Source organism: Balaenoptera physalus (assembly GCF_965194825.1).
Source record: "Balaenoptera physalus genome assembly, chromosome: 19".
Classification (NCBI taxonomy): Eukaryota; Metazoa; Chordata; class Mammalia; order Artiodactyla; family Balaenopteridae; genus Balaenoptera; species Balaenoptera physalus.
In genome coordinates, this window is record NC_138900.1 from 8,951,505 (window position 1) to 8,974,430 (window position 22,926).

Genomic DNA, 22,926 nt, shown 5'->3' on the forward strand with positions numbered 1-22,926 from the left:
AGGAGAGAGGAGCTCCTTGACCCCAGAGAGGAGCCACAGAGCGGGAGCAGGCGTTTAATTCACCGGGGCGGAGAGCCCTGGTCCCCACCCATCCCCCAGGTCCGGCCACGTGGGGGGCTGTTCCAGTCCTCAGTCCCCCTTCCGCTGCACCCTGGTGCCCAGGGGCCCCGGGTAGGGCAGGCCCAGCGCAGGGTAGAAGGCCTCGGGGAGGGTGGGGCCCGGGCCCAGCCTCTGCAGGTGCGGGTACACGAGGCCCAGCTCGGCAGGGCCGTAGCGGATGGTGCCAGGCGCGCACAGGCCCCGCACCACGGGGGGCAGGAAGCCAGTGTGCAGGAGGGAAGGTGGCGGGTCCCCAGGAGGCGCCAGGCCCCACGGCCCCACCAGGTCCTGCTTCAGGGCCCCCGCCCGGATGACCGACGTGAACTCGGGCCTCGTTGGGGCCAGGTGGCCGGACAGCTCCTCATCCCCACTGTCCTCCGGGTCTTCAGTCTCCCCCGGGCCGGGCTCCACTTTGATGGGTTTGCCCCGGGGCTGGGGGGCCTTGTCCTCCTGCGGGGGGGCGGCCTGCTTTCCTTCCACTGGAGGCTCTGGCTCTGCAAGAGGAAGATTCTGAAGGGCTCCGTGTGTGCGCGTCCCCAGCCCTCAGCCTTCCCATCTGTGGAATAGAGCGGCGCCCGGTGGTCAAGACCCGAGACCCGTGGATCTCTGCTGGAGGGGTTTTGTCCCTTTAGGGGACATTTGGCAAAGTCTGGAGGCATTTCTGGTTGTCACAACTGGGGAGGAGGATACTCCTGGATTCTAGTGGGTAGAAGTCAGGGGTGCTGCTAAAAGCCCTACAATGCATGGCACGGCCACCACCACAAGGCGTGACCATGCCCCAGACGCCAGAGGCTCTGGTCTGGACCCAGGCTGTCCTTCGAGGACTTCCTTCGAGGATGGAAGGAAGTTCCATACCTGCACTGGCCACCTATGGCCACCAAGCTCTTCAAACGTGGCGAGTACAACTAAGGAAATGGAATTTTAATTTTAATCTTACTGTAAATAGCCACATGTGAAGCTAGTGGCTTCCGCACCGGACAGCACAGGTCCCAGAGGCCACTCGGAGCCTCCCAGGGGCTGGGGTGGGAGGTGGGCTCACCTGTGGGTGCTGGCTCCGGGCTGGACGTGTCCTCATGGGCCACGCTGGCCGGAAGCTGGAAGGCGTCCAGAGGTATCTGGCCCCCTTCGGCTTGACTGGGACAAGACAGATGGGATTGGGAGCTCGAGTCCCGGGCCACCCGGCCTCTGGTGAGGGGAGACTCCCTCCTGCCTGCCAGTCTTGTGAGTGTAGACTTCCCTTCCCCCTCTGAGTGGAGACGCTTCCCCCCGCCCCCCTGCAGTGACTGGAGAGCCCCCGCCCGAGGCACTTAGGACTCATCATTGGACCCCAAACTCCCAAGTTGGCTTCTAGCCCAGCTTGGCCCAGTCTCCTGAGGCCAAACCTTTGCAGCCCGTGGCCGCCTGGTTGTCACCACCTAAGTGTCCCCTGGGTACCTCATGCTCATCTGACCTCAGCATCTTCCTTCCAAACCTGCTCCTCTCAGAGGCTCAGACCCAGGCCCCGCAAAGCCAGAGGTGGCCGGATGGCCGCCTCCCCTCCTCCGCCTGTGCTGCCTGGCATTTCCCAGGCCCTGCCCCTGGCCTCCCAGTCCCCGTCTTGTCCCACAGACCTCCCTCTACATGGCAGCCAGAGTGGTCTTTCCAAGAAGCAGATTTGACTGTGACTCTCTCCAGCCCTAAACCCTTCCATGGCTCCCCAGCGCCCCCACCATCATCCTCAGCTTCGTCTCTCGAGACTCTATACTCCAGCCCGGAGCACTCCCTTTAGCTCCTCAGATGGGTCCGGCTGTGACTCTGAGCCTTTGCCTATGCTGTGCCCTTGGCCTGGAACGTCCTTCCCACCTCCAGCTTCTTTCCATCATCTGCTCTGCTCTGTGGTGGCCCTCCCCTGGTAAGAGCCTGCCATGGCTCCCCAGTGCCCCAGAATCAACCTGGGCCTGAGGCCACTTCATATCTGCCTCTTCCTCCCTGGAAGCGATTGTCACTCCCCCACCTACCCCTGGCCTCCTGCAAGCTCATTTCTCCTCCAGGCCTTTACTCTCACTGGACGCTATTCCCCTTCATGTTTTCACCACCACCGCCCACATCTGTCCTTTTCTAGAAGCCCTCCCTGCAGAGCCCCCACACTAAGGTGGGGAGAGCTGGCAGAATCTTCTGGAGGGAGTTCTGAGCTCCCCGTGGGAGAGGAGAGGGGCGCAACCCTCACCTGAGCACGTAGCTGACCCAGAGCACGTGGCGCTCTCCAGGGCTCTTCCCGCTCACGGCCACGGTGGCCACGGACTGCAGCCACACGAAGCCCCCGGCGCGCTGCAGCCAACGGTAGTAACCGGTCATCACCTGGCCCTTGTCCAGCACTGGGCCCAGCCCAGGGACCGGAAACACCGGAAGGGATGGGGTAGGGGCGGGATGAGGTGAGAGGGGCAGAGAGAGGCAGTGGGAGAGAGGTGGACAGGGAGATGGGCAGAGAGAGGGCAACAGGGAAACGGGAAGGGTGAGACGGTGTGGAGAAGAGAAAGGCAAAGTACAGAGAGGGAGGCAGAGAGAGCCCGAGTCAGAAAGACCGAGAGGTGACCCGGCATCAAGGCCCCGGGATTTTGAAGGGTGGGTCAGAGCGACCCCACGGTTCCCCTTACTCCCCACGCCCCCATCCTGAGCCGTTGCTCAGTCTCCTTGCTGCTCTTCCTGTGCTGAGTGGAGCCCCCGGAGGTGGCAGCAGGAGGGACTGTGGTCAGCCCGGGAGAAGGACTTCCAGGGAGTGGGGCAGTGGGGGTGCTCAAGTCTGGGGTGAGGGGTCCTCACGGTCCAGGTGGCTTTGGCGGATCCTGGTTGCATCCTGCCCGTGGACAAACTGGTAGCAGCTGCGGCCCACTAGCTCCGAGGGCCCCAGGTCCATGTGGTCGCTGACTCTGAGGGCAGGGGGCAATAGACAGGAGGGGAGAAGGGGTCCCAGACCATGGGGTGGGGAGAAAGAGACAGGGTTGGCTCTGGAATCCCTCAGGGTCCAAACCCTGGCTCTGGAGTGCTCTGGGTCTCAGTTTTTCCCTCTGTAAAATGGGTGGGAGAATATTTAAAATAATAGTGTCCCTCCTCGGGCAGCTATGGACATTCAAGCAGACGGCACTCCTGGGTGTGGGGTGGCCCGGGCACTCCGGAGCCGCTCGGTGCGTGGAGACTATTTCGCTATTTAATTTCCCCCCACTGCGTGGTGCGGGAGAGTGGACGGAGAGATGAGAGGCCGGAGAGGCAGAGAGAAATAGGAGCAGGGAAGGGCGGAGCTCTGCAGAAGGGAGGGCCTGGGCCTCTCGGAATCGAGCACAGCCCCGCCTCCATCCCAGAGGCCCCGCCCCAGGCCCCGCCCTAGCCTCCTCCTTCACTCCCTCTTCCAGTTCGCCCTCCGCTGCTTTCCCTCCTCCCGCGGCTCCCCAGGGCCCCAGCCGCCCCCACCCCCCGACCCCGAGCTCCTCTGACTTCCTGCCTACCCCGCTCTCCCGTGCGCCCCCATCCTCCCACCTCAGCCCCCAACCCCGGTACCTGCTCTCACAAGCAAGGATGGTGAGACCCAGGCTGAGTCGGAAGACGATCATGTGTCCGTGCAGCGGCAGCTCAGCCAGTGGGGCCGGGGGCAACGTGTGGCCAAGGGCCACAAGGCCCAGGGCGCGGGCCCGAAGGCGACCGGTCACATGGATGACCTGCAGGTGGCGGGCGCGATCGGAGGAGGGCAAGGCGGGGCCAGTGGGGTGGGAGGACCACATCCTGGCCACAGGGCCTGGCTCTGGCTGTCATCCCCAAAAACAGGGGCCCGTGGACAGAGCTGGCATGAATACAGGCGCTATCCTCGGGCCAGGGAGGGGACCCGGGAGTCAGAGGCTGGGGCGGAGAGCTCACACCTACCTTGTACCCTGAGGCCTTGACATGCAGCCCCCTCTTGGTGAGGGTGGATTTCATGCGGATGAAGAAGGACCGCTCCTGGACCCGGGAGGAGGGGGGCACCTCGGTGGAGCTGGCCTCTGGGGCGAAGAGTGAAGGAATGTTATGGGGTCCTGAAAAGGACACGCATGGGCCACCCCTGCCCTCTACAGAGCTATCCAGACACAGGGTCATGGCCACAGTCACACAGACGCACCTACTGGTTCTACAAGCCCACTGACATCCTACACCAACCTCCCCTCCCAGCAGCACCCAGCCTGGTCTTTCTAAAGCTCAGATCTGACCCCATCCCTCCTCTGCTCTAAACCTGCCATGGCTCCCTAGTACCCTTGGGGGAAAGCCCAGCTCCTCCTCACCATGGCTTAAAACTTTGGCAAGAACTGCCTCCTGCTGACATCATCTCTAGCCACAACCTCCAGGTCTCAGATCAGACATCTCCTCCAGGAAGTCCTCCCTGACCCCCAGGCTGGGTCAGCTGCCCCTCTGGGGTCTCCTACCCCAGCCCTGCCCACTCTGGGTCATCACTGTCTGGGGACAGGGTCAGTCTCCCCCACTGGACTGTGAGCACCGGGAGGGTGGGGCTGGGGCTCTTGTCACCACTGTGTCCTCAGCCCTGCCCAACAGAGGGCTGAGCACAGAGTGGGGGCTTGGGCTATAGCAACAAATAAGCCACACAAGTACAGATTATTCTATAAACCCTGTGAAATTGTCTTATAAATATGCTCACACCCAGATGACCCTGTGCCTCAAACTGAGGTGTAAATATAATCACACTCCCTAACAGTCCCACACGTGTCACAAATATCTCCCCAAGCTTGCAAGCACTGCTGATAGCTCAGATGGTTTGGGTATTAAGCAAACCCCATATAAGAAAAGCTTATTTATGAGAAAGATAACCTCAGTCCCCCAATATCTCAGAGCTAAAAGGAACTTTCAGGGTAATCTCCAACACCCTCCCCAAAATGGAGTGGAATTTTCCACTGGAGAGAAGGGGTAGAAGCACAGACGCTGGAGTCAGACAAGCCTGGGCTGGAGTCCAGCTCAATCACTTACAGCTGACCTGGGACACTTAACCTCTCTATGCTGTGCCCCAGTTTCCTCCTCTATAAAATGGAGATAGTCATAGCTCCTGCTTTGTGGGCTTGTGGTTAGGATTTAATAAAATTATGTACTTAAAGGCAGGGCACGTGTAAATGCCCAATAAGCACACGTTGTTATTATTATTTACCAAAGCCTGGTTCCATCTGTCACCCACAGGCACCCACCTCCACTCTGCAGCCAGAGGGGGTCTTTCTAAAGTTCAAATCTTGGGGATCCAGGCAATCTTAGGGAGCCACGTCTCGCTACCTCAATTTAGACTCTGATTCATTTTACAAAAACTTGCTTGCAAAACTCTTAACAAGAGTGTTTTTGTATAAAGGAGACATAGTTGGATACACTGTACCCAGCATCCCCTAAGCTACCCTCAGGCCTCTTTCTTTGGGGATCCTGAGAATTACCGATCTCAGGGGTATCCGCAAGCGAGGAGGACGATGAGGAGGAGGAGGAAGAGGAGGGGACGGAGGGCGGGGTGGGGGGCCCGGGGATCGGGGCCCGCAACCCCAGTTGCTCCAGCACCTCGGAGTGGTCCCCCGGATGAATGTAGTCGAAGAGGCTGCTGCCCGTCAGCTCCACCTGCCGGCGAAGGAGGGGGATGCAGCGGGCGGGTGAGGTGCGCGCGCAGTCACTCGCCCGCCTGTTCTGCCACAGACTCACTCGCCTGCAAGCAGGTGTGTGTTTTTATTAGAAAAATATATATATATTTAAACGCTTTTAAAGGCGGATATAAACTTAGGCGCTTCCCGTGCCCTCCCACTTCAAACCCAGAGATTATGAAGGATTTTCTGCCCCTGCCTACAGTATAAAGAACCTGTGTATGTGGTTGGGATGGGGGTGTTGTAAGCCTTCATTTACGCAGCTCTTGCTTACTCACTCACCCCCCTACAGCAAACAACTGCGCCCTGAAATGACTCACAGGATGGAAATCAGGACACAAGCAGTGGAATGGCTTTCAAACTCTTTAAAGAGTTAGAACCTTTTAATTAGACAGACTTTTACATTCAATTCATCCCTCAAATCTCTCACAGCAGTCCCCTTATCTCCACACCTTCCCAGTCCCGGCACCCATCTTCTCCCTGCTGTGTTTCTGTCCCAGCGTCCTCACTGGTCTTCTGGCCTTCAGTCCCCACGTACATACCCCTCCCTAAGTTACTCCCCTGACCATGGCCCTCCTCCTCTCAGAAACCTCCCATGGGACTTCCCTGGTGGTGCAGTGGTTAAGAATCCGCCTGCCAATGCAGGGGACACGGGTTCGAGCCCTGGTCCGGGAAGATCTCACATGCCACGGAGCAACTAAGCCCGTGCGCCACAACTACTGAGCCTGCGCTCTAGAGCCCGCGAGCCACAACTACTGAGCCCACAACTACAGAAGCCCGTGCGCCTAGAGCCCGTGCTCCGCAACAAGAGAAGCCACCGCAATGAGAAGCCCGCGCACCGCAACGAAGAGTATCCCGCTCACCGCGACTAGAGAAAGCCCGTGCGCAGCAACGGAAAGCCAACGCAGCCAAAAATAAAAATAAGTAAAATAAAATTTTAAAACAAGGAAAGAAACCTCCCATGGCTCCCACAGCCCCTGGGCTTGGGGTCACATGCTTCCCTCTATCCCTCATTAAACATCCCCCCCACACACACCAGCTTCGAGCCTTTCCCCCCACTCCCTTCCTCTTGTCCATATTCTCCCTTCAGGGCCTTCCTCCTCCAGGAACCTCCAACAACTCACTGAAGAGCTGCTCAAGAAGGCCAAATACCAACGCACTGAATTTTCTAAATTTACCATTTGTTAAAATCTTTGTAAAAATGATAAAAGTTGACAGCAATTTGTACTGATTGGATTGGCAAGGCCTAAGATGCTGCAAGGAGCCAAGACTCCAGGGATGGGGGCTTTTGGCTTCTCTTTGCCCTCCTTTTACCTTTCAGCCACCAGCTGCAGGAGCTGGAACAGAAACAGTGGGTTGAAGTAAAGGCAAAATGCAAACTAGTCAACTAAAATGCCACAGAAAATCTTCCAAGCTGGAAAACCCAAGCCCTTCCGGTACGAATTGCTGTAATCCTTTAAAAGTGTTAAGAATAAACAAGTTTTGGTAAATACGGTACCGTTGGCAACCACTCATAGGCAAATTTATCTTTCTGCTATTTTGCTTTCTCCAAATCGACCTCTTACTTTAATAACCCTCCTCTGCCTGGGAGGAGGAGCCATGTTAGGTGCCATGTGGGGTTCCAAGGAACACACTTTGGGAACCAAAGATCCAGTCCTTTTTTTTTTTTTTTCATGCTGGGATGGTGAGGCCAGGAGAGAGGAGGGCCAGCAAGGGAGTTGGCAGCTGAGCCAGTCCAGGCAGGCTGCTGCGGGCCCCTTACCTGTGAGAGACCCAGATAAATGGAGACTGTCTCTGAGATGTAGAGGAACTTCCCTTCCTGGTTCAAGGCAAACACGAAGCCGTCCAGGGACTAGAGTGGAGAGAGACGGGGTCGGGGAGAGGAGGGCCTGGCATCTGTAAGAGGTTCTGAAATCTGGATCTCAGCCTGGGATGGATTATTCTGGGGGTAAAGCGCTTCAGTGGCCCTGGGGGGGAGCAGGAGGGGGAGCCTGAGCATTCTGACTCCCAGTTCTGGGGCTCCCCCAGGGGACCGATGCTGGAGAAAAGGGTGCGGTTCTCCCGAGACGGCCACCAGGTGGCAGCAAGGAGCAGCAGGCAGGGAAGGGGCCTCACCTGCAGGATGTGTCCTCCCAGGTGCTGCTCGAAGACTTCGGAGACCAGCGCCACGGGGCCCCTGCGGCCTGGGGCTGGGGGAAGAGGGAGGGGTGAGGCCAGGGCCTGTTGGTTTGACCCCTGACCTTCTGGGCAGACCCCCAGGGAGCCAGGCTACATATCTCCCTCTCTTCTCCCCAGTCCTGTAGCCATCTTGGGGGGTTGGGGGGACCTGGGCCCTGTCAGGGAGAGACCTGGGGTGTGGGGAGGGGTGGGTGGGGCAGGGGTGGGTGGGACAGACAAACCGAGACACACAGAGACACAGAGACACCAGGGGATGCAGAAAGGGATTCATTCATTCATTCACCCATTCATCCATTCAGTCATTCAGCAAACTCCCTGAGCATCAGCAGTGCGCCAGGCCCTGTGCTGGGTAGTGCTGGGGACACATAGGTGACCAGGACAACCCAGCCCTGCCCTCACAGGGTACCCAAGCCAGGGCAGTTATAAACAAGCAAGAAACTAACAAATATAGAACTATCTTTTGTGGCCAGTGCTATGAAGAATCGAATAGGTGGTGTGAAATAAAGAAGCATGGGGTGTTTCCCTGGTGGCGCAGTGGTTAAGAATCCGCCTGCCAATGCAGGGGACACGGGTTCGAGCCCTGGTCCAGGAAGATCCCACATGCTGCGGAGCAACTAAGCCTGTGTGCCACAACTACTGAGCCTGCGCTCTAGAGCCTGCAAGCCACAACTATTGAGCCCACGTGCCACAACTACTGAAGCCTGCGCCCCTAGAGCCTGTGCTCTGCAACAAGAGAAGACACCGCAATGAGAAGCCCGTGCACCGCAACGAAGACTAGCCCCCCGCTTGCCGCAACTGAAGAAAGCCCGCGTGCGGCAACAAAGACCCAAGGCAGCCAAATATTTTATTTATTTATTTAAAATAAATAAATAAATAAATAAAAGAAGCAGCATGGGGTAAGGCCTGTTGAAGGAGGGGGTGTTTGAGCTCAGACCTGAAGGGTGATAGGAGACAGAAAAGGAGAGAGACAGAGAGACAGAGAAAGAGACATTGAGAGACAAAGACAAATAGATGGACAGAGAGATATAAGGAAATAGAGAAAGAAATAAGGATGTTACAACTCAACAACAAAAGGATGAACAACCCAATTCAAAAATGCGCAAAGGATTTGAACAGACATTCTTACAAAGAAGATGCACAAATGGCCGATAAGCACATGAAAAGATGTTCAACATCATTAGTCATTAGCAAAATGCAAATCAAAACCACAATGAGAGATCACTTCACACCCGCTAGGATGGTTCGAATTTTTTTAAAAAATAGAAAATAAGTGTTGGCGAGGATGTGGAGAAATTGGAACCCCCGTGCATTGCTGGTGAGAATGTGAAACGATGCGCCACTCTGGAAAATAGTTTGGCAATTCCTCAATAAGTCAAACATAGAATTACCATATAACCCAGCAATTCCACTCCTAGGTATACACCCCAAAGAATTGAAAACAGGTGCTCTAACAAATACTTGTACATGAATGTTCATAGCAGCATTACTCCTAATAGCCAAAAGGTGGAAACAACCCAAATGTCCATTAACTGATGAATGGATAAATAAAATGTGCTATATTCATAGAACGGAAGATTATTCATCCATAAAAAGAAATGGAGTACCGGTCCATGCTACGACGTGAATGAACTTTGAAAACATTATGCTAAGTGAAAGAAGCTGAACACAGGGGCTACACAGTGTAGGATTCAATTTATATGAAACGTTCAGAAGAGGCAAATCCAGAGATGGAAAGCAGATCAGTGGTTGCCAGGGGCTGGGGGGAGGGGCAGGAGGACTGGGGAGGGACTGCTAATGGGACAGGGTTTTTGGAGGGTGATGAAAATGTTTTGGAACTAGACAGAAGTGCTGGTTGCACAACATTGTGAATGTGCTAAGTGCCACCGAACTGCACACTGTAAAATGGTGACTTTCATGTTATATAAATTTTACCCCAATAAAATTTTTTTAAAAAGAGAGAGGGGTAGAGACATATATAGACACAGAGAAACTGAGACAGAGATAGGTAAAGACAGAGAGACATAAAGAGATGGAGGGACAGAGGGAAAGAGATGCACAGAGACAGATACAGAGAAAGTGGCAGGAAGACAGAGATGGTGAAGTAGACAGAAGCAGAGACACAGGCCGACCCATCCCCCGCAGCGAGGAGCAAAGGGCTCCAGACATCCATGCTGGGCATGGGCAGAGGCCCTGTGTTCCTGGACCCTGTTCCCACCCAGGATGCCCTCCCTGACCCTGCAGAGAACGACCCCCGCAAGGGGTCCGTGCCCAGACTGGGGAGCCAGTGACCTCGAGGGTCCCCAAGCATCTGGCTCCTGCAGGGCTGAGGGTCCAGTTCTGGTGTTAAGCCCCAGGACTGTTCCTCCCTGGCTGTGTGCCCTCGGACCAGTGCCTTCACTTCTCTGTGCCTCAGTTTCCTCCTCTGTCAGGTGGGTTTGCTAAGCGAGCTTATCTCACAGGGGTGTTGAGCATTCAGTTGGCTTAGGGAGCTGAAAGGGCCTACCAGGCGCCCGCATGCAGCAGGTGCTCTGAAACAGAGCTGGGATCAGTATTAATAGCGTGATTACTATTGTTATTTCCAGACCATCAAAACACCAGGCGGCGAAACGCCGCCCCCTCCCCCCCAATCAGGACGCAGCTCCCAAGCCCCGCCCCCAGTCCCTTAATGTTTGGTCACGCCTCCTCTCCCAGGAGCACCCCCAACATCCCCACGGCTGTTCACACCCTTTTTCCACCCCCGCCTGGAGCTCCAGGAACAATAACTCGGGGGGGGTGATGGGGACCCCTCCCCCGAGATGCAGCGGGAACCAGCCGGGTGACAGGCGGGAACAATGCCGCCTGCTAATTGTCGCAATTTTCCCCTGTCATTTTTGCTAATTCCTTCATTTTCCCTCTCACAGGATCAGCCCAGGTCAGACTGAACCGCTGCAATTAACAGCCTTAATGGGCACGTCGGGAGGGGGGTGCATACAGGGGGAGGGCTCAGCCACTTGCTGTTCCCCCATCCTTTCCCCGGCCTCTGTCCCCATCCCTGACTGATGTGTCTTATTACCCCTGGCCTCCCCCTGCCCCAAATCCACCAACTCCCTGACTCCTCTCTCTGTGTTCCCTCCTCTCTCCCACAAATACCTCAACTCCTGTGTCCCCCAAATTCAGCTGCGGGCTCTTCCCTACTCTCAGATCTGCCCCCTCCTCACATCCGGACCCCAACCATCATTCGCTCATTCAACAAACATTTGCTGAGTTTCTTATCAGAGCCTGCCCCTGCTGGAACAAAACTGTCCCAGTTGTCATCTTCCCCCACACACAGAGGGGGTGCTGAGGGGCCGAGGGGAGAAGCCAAGACTTCTCCCAGGGGTCCCCCTCCACCTCCCATTCTCAACTGCCCTGAGGGATTTGCTGCCCTGGGCTAGGGCAGCTAATGAAGGGCTGGGACTTCATTAGCTTTGGAAGTCTGGGAGAGGGAGCCCCCTGCCATAATCAGAGTGCCTTGCTCCCTGGGAGCAGGCCTGAGGACTGGAGTGGGTGCATGTCTGCCTGTACTTTCCTCAGCTGCATCTGTGAAATGGGTCTAGGGCTGGAGCTGAATGGGTTCATGCATGCAAATGGCACACAGCCAGGTACCCAGTAGGTGAGTCCTGCACTATTAGGATAAGCCCTACTTCGGGCACCTCTACCTTTTGGGGAGGCTTCCTTACCATCCACCTTGACCCTTGCTTTCTCCCATGCCTTCACCCATATTCTGCAAGTCCTGAGGCTGGCCCCTCACTGCATCACCTGAATCCGACCACCTCTCACCCCACTGCTCCCACCCTGGTCTAGCTGCCCCACCTCCCACCTGGACCACTGCACTTGCCTCCTCACTGGGCTCCCAGCTTCTGCCCTCACATCCACCACCTCTGTGACTCCCATCTCACTCGGGGTAACAGCCAAAGTCTTCACCACGGCCCGAGAGGCCCTGCAGGACCTGGCCCCTGACCCGCTGACCACTTCCTGCCTCACTTACTCCTCTCTGGAGCCCCTGACCTCACAACTGTGGCCTGCATCTAGCAAGCTGATTGCTGCCTGCCTCAGGGCCTTTGCACTTGCTGTTCCCTCTGCCTGGAAAACTCTCCTTCCAGCTTTTCTCCTAGCTTTTGCTCCCTCACCTCCTTCCAGTCTCAGCTCAAAGGTCACTTACTCAGAGAGGCGGTGACTGACCTGTGAGTTGTGATGTCCCCCCTCCTCCCCTCACGCAGTTCTATAGTCACCCAAGAAATATTTAGTGACCCCTTACTGTGTCCCAGGCACTATTCTAGGCTCAGCACACAACGTGCTGTAGGGGAGAAACACAATAAACAAGAGAAATAAAAAATATATAGTATTAGATGATGATTAGTACTATGGAAAGAAATAAGGCAGGAAAGGACGATAGGACATGCTGGGAGCAGGGGGTTGTCTTTTTTTTTTTTTTTTTTTTAAGCACCTACTATATGCCACGTACTATCCTCTCTCTCTTTTTTTTAAAGTCTTTATTGAATTTGCCACAATATTACTTCTGTTTTATGTTTTGTTTTTTTGGCCCCGGGCATGTGGGATCTTAGCTCCCTGACCAGGGATTGAACCTGCACCCCCTACATTGGAGGGCGAAGTCTTAACCACTGGACCACCAGGGAAGTCCCAGGGTTGTCATTTTTAATAGAGTGGTCAGGGAAGGCTTGACTGAAAAGCCCACATTCTAAGGGAAGGGAGTTCCTGGTGGAAGCCCAGCAAGTGCAAAGGCCCTGAGGTGGGAACAGGCTTCTCTGAACAGCAAGGTGGCCCATGTGTGGGGGGGTGGGCGTTGAAGAGGTCAGAGGGGTAGAAAGGTGACATCAGGGAGGTGAGGGGCAGGGGACCTACCATGTCAGGTGTGTAGGCCCACCTTTGAGGGCAGGGACTTTGTCCTGTTCCCTGCTGTGTCCCCAGCACCTAGAACGGTGCCTGGCACAGGGAAGGTATTCATTGGGCATTTGTTGAATGAATGACAAACACTGATAGGAGATCAAGGCTGTCTCCTCCCCAGACTTAGAGCCCCCTGGCTAGACTTCAACATCTGTCATCCCATTTCACAGATGGTAGAAAGGCCCAGAGAGAGGCCGAGACCTGCAACATAGGACCCATCCCTGGAGACCCACAAACATGCCAAGGATGGTGGTTGAGAAGGTGGGCTCTGGAGCCAGGCCACTTGAGTCTGAATCTCAGCTGGGCCCCTTCTCGGCTATGTGACCTTGGGCAAAGAACTTCACCTCTCTGGGTCTCAGTTTTCCCCTTCTATAAAATGGGAACATAGCATTGCCTCCCTCCAAAGAGTTTTGAGAGGATTAGCAAGTGAATTTGGATGCAGCACTCAACACTGTGTCTGACCGGTATGTTATTGCTATTATCTTTGAGGAGAACACGGGAGCTCCCTCCTTTACAGAGAGCTTGAGGCACAATGCTTTGCTCTCTGACGGCAGCTAAGTCTCTGTCCTCAGTTTTCCCATCTGAACTATTGAAGCAGGTGCTTGGCCTCTTGTTGGGGACCCAGGAGAGCAGGAGATGCTCCCAATTTCTTAATTTTGGGGGTACAGCGGGAGTCCACGCAGTTCCTCCCCTGCACACTGTCCTGCCCCTCCCCCTTCCCACGTACAGGCAGGGAGGTTGCTGAGGTCAGTGGTCTTGAATTACCCGTCGAATTACCCATCCCAGCAAGCACGGAGGGGGGAGGCCGGACGCCGGTGGGGCTCTCTCAGCGTCCCCCCCCCCCCCTTTCTCTCCCCGGGGCTTGGGGACAATAGACAAGATGTTTATCCCCCGCCGGCGCACATGTTGTTCGCGGTAATGACAGTAATCAGCGGCGCTAATGCCGCATTCTCTCCGCGCCAGTCAATTCGCCTAATTACCGCCTGGGAAGCCGGATTATTTAAATTTAAATGGTGATTTATTGCGAGTTTAATCAATGCTATTTTCTCTCCCCCCTCCCCCCTGAGACCAGGGCAGGAGGGGAATTGGAGCCCCTCCAACCCCACCTTAAGGACAATCCTTCTTGGGTGGGGGGGGGGAAGTAGCCTAGGGTGCCCTGTCCCTGTCACCTGCGACCTCAGATGAAGACGATTCGCTCTCTTCTCGTAATAAGAGTAAAGCAATAAAACATAAAATAGAAGTAATAACAATAACATAACACTTCTATATAATGAAGTCTGAATAATAATGAAAGTAGATATCTATCTATATATATATATCTGTTTTACATATTCTATATTTTAACATATTATTGATTGCATTTCGTTATTGTGTCTTGGCTAGTAGGATGTCAGCCTGTCCAGGGCAGGCACTTTTATGCAGTTTGTTTCCTGCTGGATCTCGAGGGCTCAGAACCGTAGCAGGCACACAGTAGATGCTCAATAAACCTGCAGGTAACTATTGATAACAGTGCTTGCTAGACATTGATCGTTTATTCTGTGCCAGGTGTGTTTAGGGTCTTTACACATGTACATATTACCTGGTAGATCTTCTTCTCTTCTCAGCCCTGCGGGTGGGGGAGGGGCTTCATCATGATTCCCATTTCACAAGTGAGGCACAGAGAGGTGAGGCGACCTGCCCAGGGTCACAACGGTGGGGACTGGCTGAGTGGGGACAGGGACCCCCGTCTTTCTGAAGCTCGCCATCTTACCTGCCATATAATCCTGTCTCCCTCCCGCATCCCAAACTGGGAATTCAGACTCTAGAGGTTCCCTCTGGGGTCCCTCAGGTCTGAGTGCGGGAGTTTCTTGCCCATTAGTGGATAGGAGGCCCAGGCTGGGTCCCCTCTGTCCCGTCCATGGAGCTGTGATAATCTCCTTTGTGATAATAATGATTCATTTTCCCTGATAACAATAATAGCATTAACTGGTGGTATGATCCAGTGTGGCCAGGCCCGTGATTAGGCCAGAATTCATGAAATCGTCCCTACCTGGTGAGCCCGTTTTAGAGATGAATAAACTGAGGCTTGGACAGTAGAAGCCGCCTGATAGGAACACACAAAAGGTCTGACTCCAAATCCTGTACTCCCTCCGGGTGCAGGAGCTGGGCGAGAGCTGGCGCGCACCCTCAGATACCGGGTGCCCTGCACTGGGGGAGCGCGCCTGGACCCCCGACCCCCGCGCATGCGCACTCACCTAGGCCAGCCTGCGGCCCCGCGGACCTCAACCCCCAGGGCGGCGCCCCGAGAGCGGCGAAGCGGCGCAGGCGGAGGTAGGTGACGCTGAGGCGCACGATGGACGCCTTGTCCAGCTGGCTGGAGATGGCTCCGGGCAGCGGGAGTAGCTTGGCCAGCTCGAAGAACTCCAGGTTCTCTTTTCCGCGCCGCGAGCGCGCCGCGTTACGGGACTTCTCCTTGCGCTGCGCCTGCAGGCTGGGCGGGCGGCGCGGAGGGAGCGTCAGCGGGGCCCGGGGACTCAGGGGTCTGGGGTTGGGGGGCGAGCCTCGCCTCTTGGGGCCTCGGGAACGGGACGGGATGTTGAAAGTGGATTCAACACTCCGGAGGTGGGGCAGAGCCTGAGTGTGACTTCTACACCCGGCCGTGGAGCAGAACTTGGGGTGTAAATTCTGGGGGAAGGAGGAGGAAGAGGAAAGAGATAAGAATGTTGGGTAGGAATTCCGAGGAAGGGGGCTAGGAACAACGTCAGGTGTGTGGGGTGGGTGTTACAGAACAACAGTTGAGCAACTCCGGGTAAGAAATTCTGGCCCGAGGGGGCGGGGCAGAAGGTGAGTGTGAATCCTACCGGGACACCGCCTTGGGGGCGGGGCCACAGCCCGAGGGGCGGAGCTTTGCTCACCAGGGTCCGGGCGGGGTCTTGACCACGAACCCCGGCAGAAAGTCCCAAGGGACGCTGCCGCCGCGACCTCCCCCGCACCTGACCTCGCCTCCACCGCCACTGCTGGGGTAGGCGGCCGCCATCTCCGCGGAGACCCGCTCAGGCGGGCTCAGAGCAGCCTGCGGAACTCGAGAGCCGCGTCTCCTGCAGCGGGAAGGAGCGGGAGGCAGCGCTCAGCGCCCGAGGGGGCCGGTGGGGCACCTGCTAGGGAAACCGAGGTCCGCGTGGGGCGCAGGGTCCCAGCAAGGAGCTGCGGCTGGATGCTGCCTCAGTTTCCCCTCCCTGGGGGCCCCGCTACACAGTCCGCAGCTCTCACCGCGCCGGGCTCTGGGAGAAGCTCAGGGCGAGGACGTGCCCCGCCGCCGCCTCCCCCGCGCCGCCCGCTAGAGCGCCCGCCTCACGCCCGCGCCGGGCCGGCTCCCGCATACCAATAGGCGCACGCGGCGCGCATACGGATCCGACCGGCCCGCGCGCTGCGTGCCAAGCATGCCCAAGCCGGGCGGGGGGCGGGCGCCTCGCCGGGGCCCGGGCGCGCCCGGCTGCCGTCCCCAGAGCCCTCTGCCCCGGGGAATCCGCCCCCCAGAAGCCCATCCCAGGAGTCCGGTTCCTTGCATCTGCCGTGCGCCTATTTCCCGGGCTGGGCTAAGGAGGTAGGGGGGACAGAGGCCAGGGACCCCACCCTATGCTCTGCCCAAGGACCACCCCCAGCCCCTCGGGGTGATGCCACGTGTCCAGGCAGCCAAATCTCCGCAACCACAACTTCCTCCCTGAAGGCCCGGACGTGCGAGCCTCAACCCCAGATGCAGTGGCCAGAGCCTCAGCCCGAGGACGCCCCCCAGGATGGACCAGACACTCGGGGCCCAAGTGTCCTGGTAACCAGATCCCCCAGAACAAGGAACGTGTTGAATTAGGTCTTCATTCCTCCAGGACTAGGCATTCAGGATCCACCCCCGCTCCCCATATCCACACCGCCCCCAAGCCTCCCCAACCAGGTGTCCCGATGCCCTAGACCTTGGCGTCCAGATCCGCCAGCCCCCTATTTCTCCAGGACCCAACATCTGTGCGCCCCCTCCCTCAGCCTTGGGATATAGGCGTTCCGATGCCCTAGCTCCCAGCACACTGGAGTTCCGGTCCCCTTCTCCTCCAGGACCCAGGAGTTCCCTGTCCTCTCATGCCAGCCCCCAGGCGTTCCCTACCCGCAGTACCCACAGCCTCGTTACCTGGCCACGGGTCAGGCTCCGGGCGCGGCGTGGGGCCGGCCGGGCGGCGCAGCAGAGGAGCGGCCCCATAGACCCTGGGGCGGGCCGGGCTCGGCGAGTCGCGCGGGCTGTGGCGCTAGGCTCTCAGCGCCCACCGAGGCCTCGCAGACTTCGAGACGCGGGGACAGCGCTGGCGGGCGGGGGCGGGGCCTGCTGGAGCCCCGCCCACAGACTCTCCGCCCTTGGGTCCAGCCCAGCTCCGGCCACTCTGGCCTTTTCCGTGATAGGGGGTTCCAAGCAAAGGAGTCCCGGGCTGCTCAGGTGTCCGAGTGCCCTCACCCCACCAGAACGAGAACGTCGAAGTCAGCTTCCCCACCCCGAGAGAAGAACACCAGAGTCCGGGCACCATCTCTATACCCCACTGGGAGGGACTATCATCCCATCTTCCCCAAGAGAACCCGGCACCCCAGCAGCCCCTCGGGATAAGACAGGCACCTTGCACCTGAGTCTCTTTTAAGGGTGGAGACCCAGACGTCGGTGCCCCCTCCAGGGGCGCAAATCCAGGTGTTAGAGACTCTTTTTCAGGAGAGAATTTAAGGGTGTCAGCAAGACCCCCTGGACAAGAAGGTGACCTTGCACCCAAGCTCTGCCCCCCTCCTTATAAGAGCAGGATTTGACATCTGGACCTCCCAGGGACTGGGACACAGGTATCCGAGGAACTTCAGAGACCAGGATCCTGGGGTCTTATATCCACCACTGCTCCCACGGGAACCCCGACATCAGAGCTTCCCATTAGACCATAAATGGGAACTAAGGAGCTATAGCACCTCCCACAGAGAAATGGGGACCCAGGTGACCGAGCCAGGCCTTTCCCACTCTTGTAGGAGATACTACACCTCTCTCTCCCAAACCCCTTCAGCAGCCTGGCATGGGGGTTTCCAGGCGCGTAAGTGCTCCTAGGAGACCACAATGCAACTAATGAAGGTGGGACAGGAGTCTTAGGAGAGGCAGGTGGGTAGAGGCTGGCAGAGAACAAGGGTTTCTCTGTCTGGTTGGACAGAGGAACCGAGGCACACACCTCTGAAGTCTCATGTGCACTGGCTGATGGGAACACTCTTCAAGTGGCTCTGGATAACCACACTGAACAACTTGGGAACTAATCTTTTATGTTCTGCTAATTTTTTTCCCCACAGCAAGGTTCTGAGCTGGGCTCTATTACTAAGCCCATTTTACAGCTAGGAAAACTGAGGCATAGAGACTAGATAGCCTGTTGATGATGGTCTGTCAGCGAATAATATTTTCCTGTTTTTTCCCAGAGAGACTTGTTAGGGTGTCAGGGTAAGGGATTCAAGCTCAGAGCACTGGCTCTTAACTCCTGATGCTACTTCCTGGCTGTGTGACCTGGGCAGGTGCCATGCCAGGCCTTGAGAAGTGCACTCATACTATACAATTTATTTATGATCACACACACACACACAGATCTTGTTGAGGTTAAGAGCCTAATTTCTGGGGTGCAGACCGCAGTTCTACCCCTTACTGCTGTGTGACTTTGGACAAGTAACTTCACCACTCTGGGCCTTCTCCCTTGTAAAGTGGGGATAATTTCATTTTAGTACCGACCTCCTAGCATCATTGTGAGCATTAAATAAGTTCAGCCAGCAGTTCTCAAAGTGTGACCTGGGCACTGGTTCCTGAGACCATGTCAGGGGGTCCGCGAGGTCAAATTTTCATACTGAGACATTTTCTGCCTTTTTCACTTCATTCTCCCATGAGTGCCAGGTGGGGTTTTCCAGAAGCTGCATGGCATGTGATATCACAGCAGACTGCATGCATAAGCAGCCAGGAGGATCCAACTGTCTTCTGTTATGCTGGACTTTGAGGAGGTTTGCAAAAGTAGAAAATAATGACATTATTCTCACTAAAATTTTTCATAAAATATGTTATTTATATTAGCCTGTAATGTGTTTATTATTGCTATTTAAAAATGAATTTTGAATCATCTTCAAGAATTTCCAGTTTTATTTTTATAAATTTATTTATTTATTTATTTATGGCTGCGTTGGGTCTTCGTTGCTGTGCGTGGGCCTTCTCTAGTTGCGGCGAGCAGAGGGGCCGCTCTTCGTTGCAGTGCACATACTTATTGCAGTGGCTTCTCTTGTTGCAGAGCGCGGGCTCTAGACGCGGGCCTCAGTAGTTGTGGCACGCGGGCTCAGTAGTTGTGGCTCATGGGCTCTAGAGCACAGGCTCAGTAGTTGGGGCACACGGGCTTAGTTGCTCTGCAACATGTGGGACCTTCCCAGACCAGGGCTCAAACCCGTGTCCCTTGCATTGACAGGCAGATTCTTAACCACTGCGCCACCAGGGAAGTCCCAAGAACTTCCAGTTTTAATTTCTGATATGGCTTATGAAACAGAAATAAAAGCTCTTTGGTTTTCCCTAAGAATGTAAAGAGACCAAAAAATCTGAGAATCGCTGAGTTAAGCCATTTGAAGCTGAGAATAGATCCAGGCATTAAATATGCTAGATGTGATATGTACATCCAAAGACACATCGCCCTCATATACCCAGACACAAATCATGTTACCTCTACACCACTCAGGGAGTCACTGAAAAACACACACCATTTGGGGTCTCAGCTTCCCATCAGTGAAATGGGTGGGCTGCTCTGTGATGCCTGTGCCCTTCTGCAGCTCTGGTAATACAGTTGGGAAAAAATAGGACAGCTTCTGGGTCAGGGTGTGCATCAGGTGGGGCCCCAGGAGGAGACACCTGGGGCCCTCCAGCTGGGAACCGAGGGGCGTTTCAAAAAGGACTCTTGACAAATGTTTGGGGGAAATCTAGGAGAGCTGGTGTTACCATCTGGGGCCTGAAGGGGTAGGGAGGGGGTTGTTAAGGGACCCTGGGACTGTGGCAGTCGAGACCTTCATGGTCTCATATCTGACACCTCCTGCGCTAGCCTGGGTTCTCAGCTGCTCAGCTGCATTCAGCTGTCCTTGGCCTTCCTCAGCTTTGGAGACGTTTCCCATCAAAGCTCGGAGACCCCACCACTCCCAAAGCCACCTGGGTGGAAGAGATTGGGGAGGATGGTATATGTCCTTGAGAGGTGGTGAGCTCCCTGTAACCAGGGGGAATCAAGGAGAGGGACAAGGATTTTAGTAGGCAATAAGAACATGGATGTGTGTGTGTGTGTGTGTGTGTGTGTGTGTGTGTGTGTGTGTGTTTGGAGGGTTCCAATGACTTCTCCTTAAACAGTCTCACTTTTCCCTATTAAGAGAGTATACTTCCAGGGACTTCCCTGGTGGCGCAGTGGTTAAGAATCCGCCTGCCAATGCAGGGGACACGGGTTCGAGCCTTAGTCCAGGAAGATCCCACATGCTGCGGAGCAACTAAGCCCGTGTGCCACAACTACTGAAGCCCACGCGTGCCTAGAGCCCGTGCTCTGCAACAAGAGAAGCCACTGCAATGAGAAGCCTGCACACCGCAATGAAGAGTAGCCCCCACTCGCCGAAACTAGAGAAAGACCGCGTGCAGCAACGAAGACCCAACTCAGCCATATATAAATAAATTTATTTTAAAAAACTATACTCTTTTTAAAAATTAATTAATTAATTTTATTTTTGGCTGTGTTGGGTCTTCTTCGTTGCTGTGCGTGGGCTTTCTCTCTAATTGTGTTGAGCGGGAGCTACTCTTCGTTGTGTTGTGCGGGCTTCTCACTGCGGTGACTTCCTTATTGTGGAGCACGGGCTCTAGGCACGTGAGCTTCAGTGGTTGTGGCACGTGGGCTCAGTGGTTGTGGCTCGTGGGGTCTAGAGTGCAGGCTCAGTAGTTGTGGCGCACGGGCTTAGTTGCCCCACGGCATGTGAGATCTTCCTGGACCAGGGATCGAACCCATGTCTCCTGCATTGGCAGGCGGATTCTTAACCACTGGATCACCAGGGAAGTCCCAGAATTCTTTTAAACTAAATTTTTAAACCATGTATGCGTTTGACGAGAATGTATAAGTAAACATAATGCAATTCCTCAATCCTAAAAAAGGTATGAATACCTACTATGTGCCAGGGGCTGGGGAGACATCAGTGAACAAAACAGACAAGGTCCTTATGTGTGTATATGGGGGGGCAAACAAGTAAACAAGTAAATTAAAAAGATGATTTCTGCTCATACTGAGTGCTGTGAAGGAAATAAAACAGGGTGAGGCGAGAGAGTGACTGGAGGGTAGTTATGGTGGCAGGAAGCCTTCTCAAGGGTGGTGACATTTGCTGGGAAGCCTGAGATGAGATGAATCTATAGGAAAAGTGCTCCAGGCAGGAGGAATGGCAAGTGCAAAGGCCCTGAGGTGGAATGGAGGAACTAGGGAGAAAAAATTTAAAAAGCCTGCGTGTATCTGGGCCAGCTGCAGTGGGCAGGGACTTGCAGGGAGGGGTTTGGCTTTCACTAGGACTGGAGGTTGTTAGGTTGGGGAGGGGCCTGATCTAATTCCATTTATTTATTTATTTATTTATTTATCTACCTACCTACCTATCTATTTATTTATTTATTTATTTTGGCTGCTCTCTGTGCAGCATGTGGGATCGTAGTTCCCCAACCAGGGATCAAACCCACACCCCCTGCACTGGAAATGCGGAGTCTTAACCACTGGACCGCCAGGGAAGTCCTGATTTTTTTTTTTTTTAAGTGTGATGAAGACATTTATTTTACCTCTAAGAAAGTCATGTTACAAACTGATTTAGATACTATTCATTTAAATAGGGTACAACTTTAATGTAATAAAAATATGTCTGAATATATGAAAAAGACTTATTCCTATTTTTTTAAATTTTTATTTTATCATTTTCATTTTATTTATTTAGTTATTTTTGGCTGCGTTGGGTCTTCATTGCTGCACGCGGGCTTTGTCTAGTTGCGGCGAGCGGGGGCTCCTGTTCGTTGCGGTGCGCGGGCTTCTCATTGCAGTGGCTTCTCTTGCTGTGGAGCACGGGCTCTAGGCACACGGGCTTCAGTAGTTGTGGCGCGTGGGTTCAGTAGTTGAGGCTTGCGGGCTCTAGAGCGCAGGCTCAGTAGTTGTGGCGCAAGGGCTTAGTTGCTCCGCGGCACGTGGGATCTTCCCGGACCAGGGATCGAACCCGTGTCCCCTGCATTGGCAGGTGGATTCTTATCCCCTGCGCCACCACGGAAGCCTCCCTGATTCCTATTTTTGAAGACAATTTGGGCTGCTGGGTGGAGAAGGAAGTGTAACGGGTGAGAGCAGAAGCCAGGAGCCCAGCTGAGGAGGCGACTGGAAGAGTCCAGGAGGGAGGTGATGGTGGCCCCCAGGGAGGCAGTGGGGGTTGGGAGAGATGGTCGGATACTGGGGATATTTCAAAGGCAGGGCTGCCGGGATTGGCTGGCAACCAGATGTGGCGATGACAGATAGAGAGGAGGGGTCAAGGGGATGCGGTAGTTCTGGCTCCAGTGCCTGGAGGATGGAGCTGCCCTCGAATAGATGAAGCAGGAAGGGCTGGGGAAGCAGGTGTTGGGTCTGAGCTCCCAAGGGGGTTATAGCGAATGAAATCCCTCAAAGCTGAGTCTCATTGTTCTTGAGACCTCCTGGCACAGACCTCTGACTCCCTGAATCTCCAGCATACTCCAGGCTTTCACTTTCTGGAAAGTCCTACCACACATCTGATCTTCATCTTTCCTGCTTTCACTCCTGTACTTTGCAAGCTTATAGTGAGAGTTCCTGGAGCCAGACCTTGTTGGAGGCCAGGATTCTGAGAGTCAGGTTGTCAAGGAGCTGTCTCCCCTGACCACCAGGGGTGCTAATGGGGTACAGCACCCCAGGAGTGTATTCCTTGAGTGGAGAAGCTCGTGTTCAGGTCTGAGAGTAAAACTGTTTTCGGGGGCTTCCCTGGTGGCGCAGTGGTTGAGAATCTGCCTGCTAATGCAGGGGACACGGGTTCGAGCCCTGGTCTGGGAAGATCCCACATGCCGCGG

General features: G+C 55.2%; 1 protein-coding gene across 2 annotated transcripts; it reads right to left on the minus strand.

Annotated features, from left to right (window-relative positions):
* Positions 1-34: 34 nt before the first annotated feature.
* Positions 35-17,147, minus strand: NPAS1 (neuronal PAS domain protein 1). 2 transcript variants are annotated; one of them, XM_082438248.1, is made up of 12 exons: positions 16,975-17,147; positions 15,716-15,898; positions 15,056-15,291; positions 7,836-7,909; positions 7,483-7,572; positions 5,526-5,700; positions 3,991-4,106; positions 3,631-3,788; positions 2,899-3,005; positions 2,306-2,453; positions 1,139-1,233; positions 35-593 (listed from the first exon to the last, which is right to left on the minus strand). In XM_082438248.1, exons 2-12 carry the CDS (start codon positions 15,835-15,837, stop codon positions 130-132), a joined length of 1,785 nt encoding a protein of 594 aa, XP_082294374.1. In that variant the 5' UTR covers positions 15,838-15,898; positions 16,975-17,147; the 3' UTR covers positions 35-129. The 2 variants fall into 2 exon arrangements, with proteins under 2 accessions (XP_082294374.1, XP_082294375.1); XM_082438249.1 differs by having other exon boundaries at positions 457-593; positions 2,306-2,406.
* Between the last annotated feature and the right edge of the window lie 5,779 nt (positions 17,148-22,926).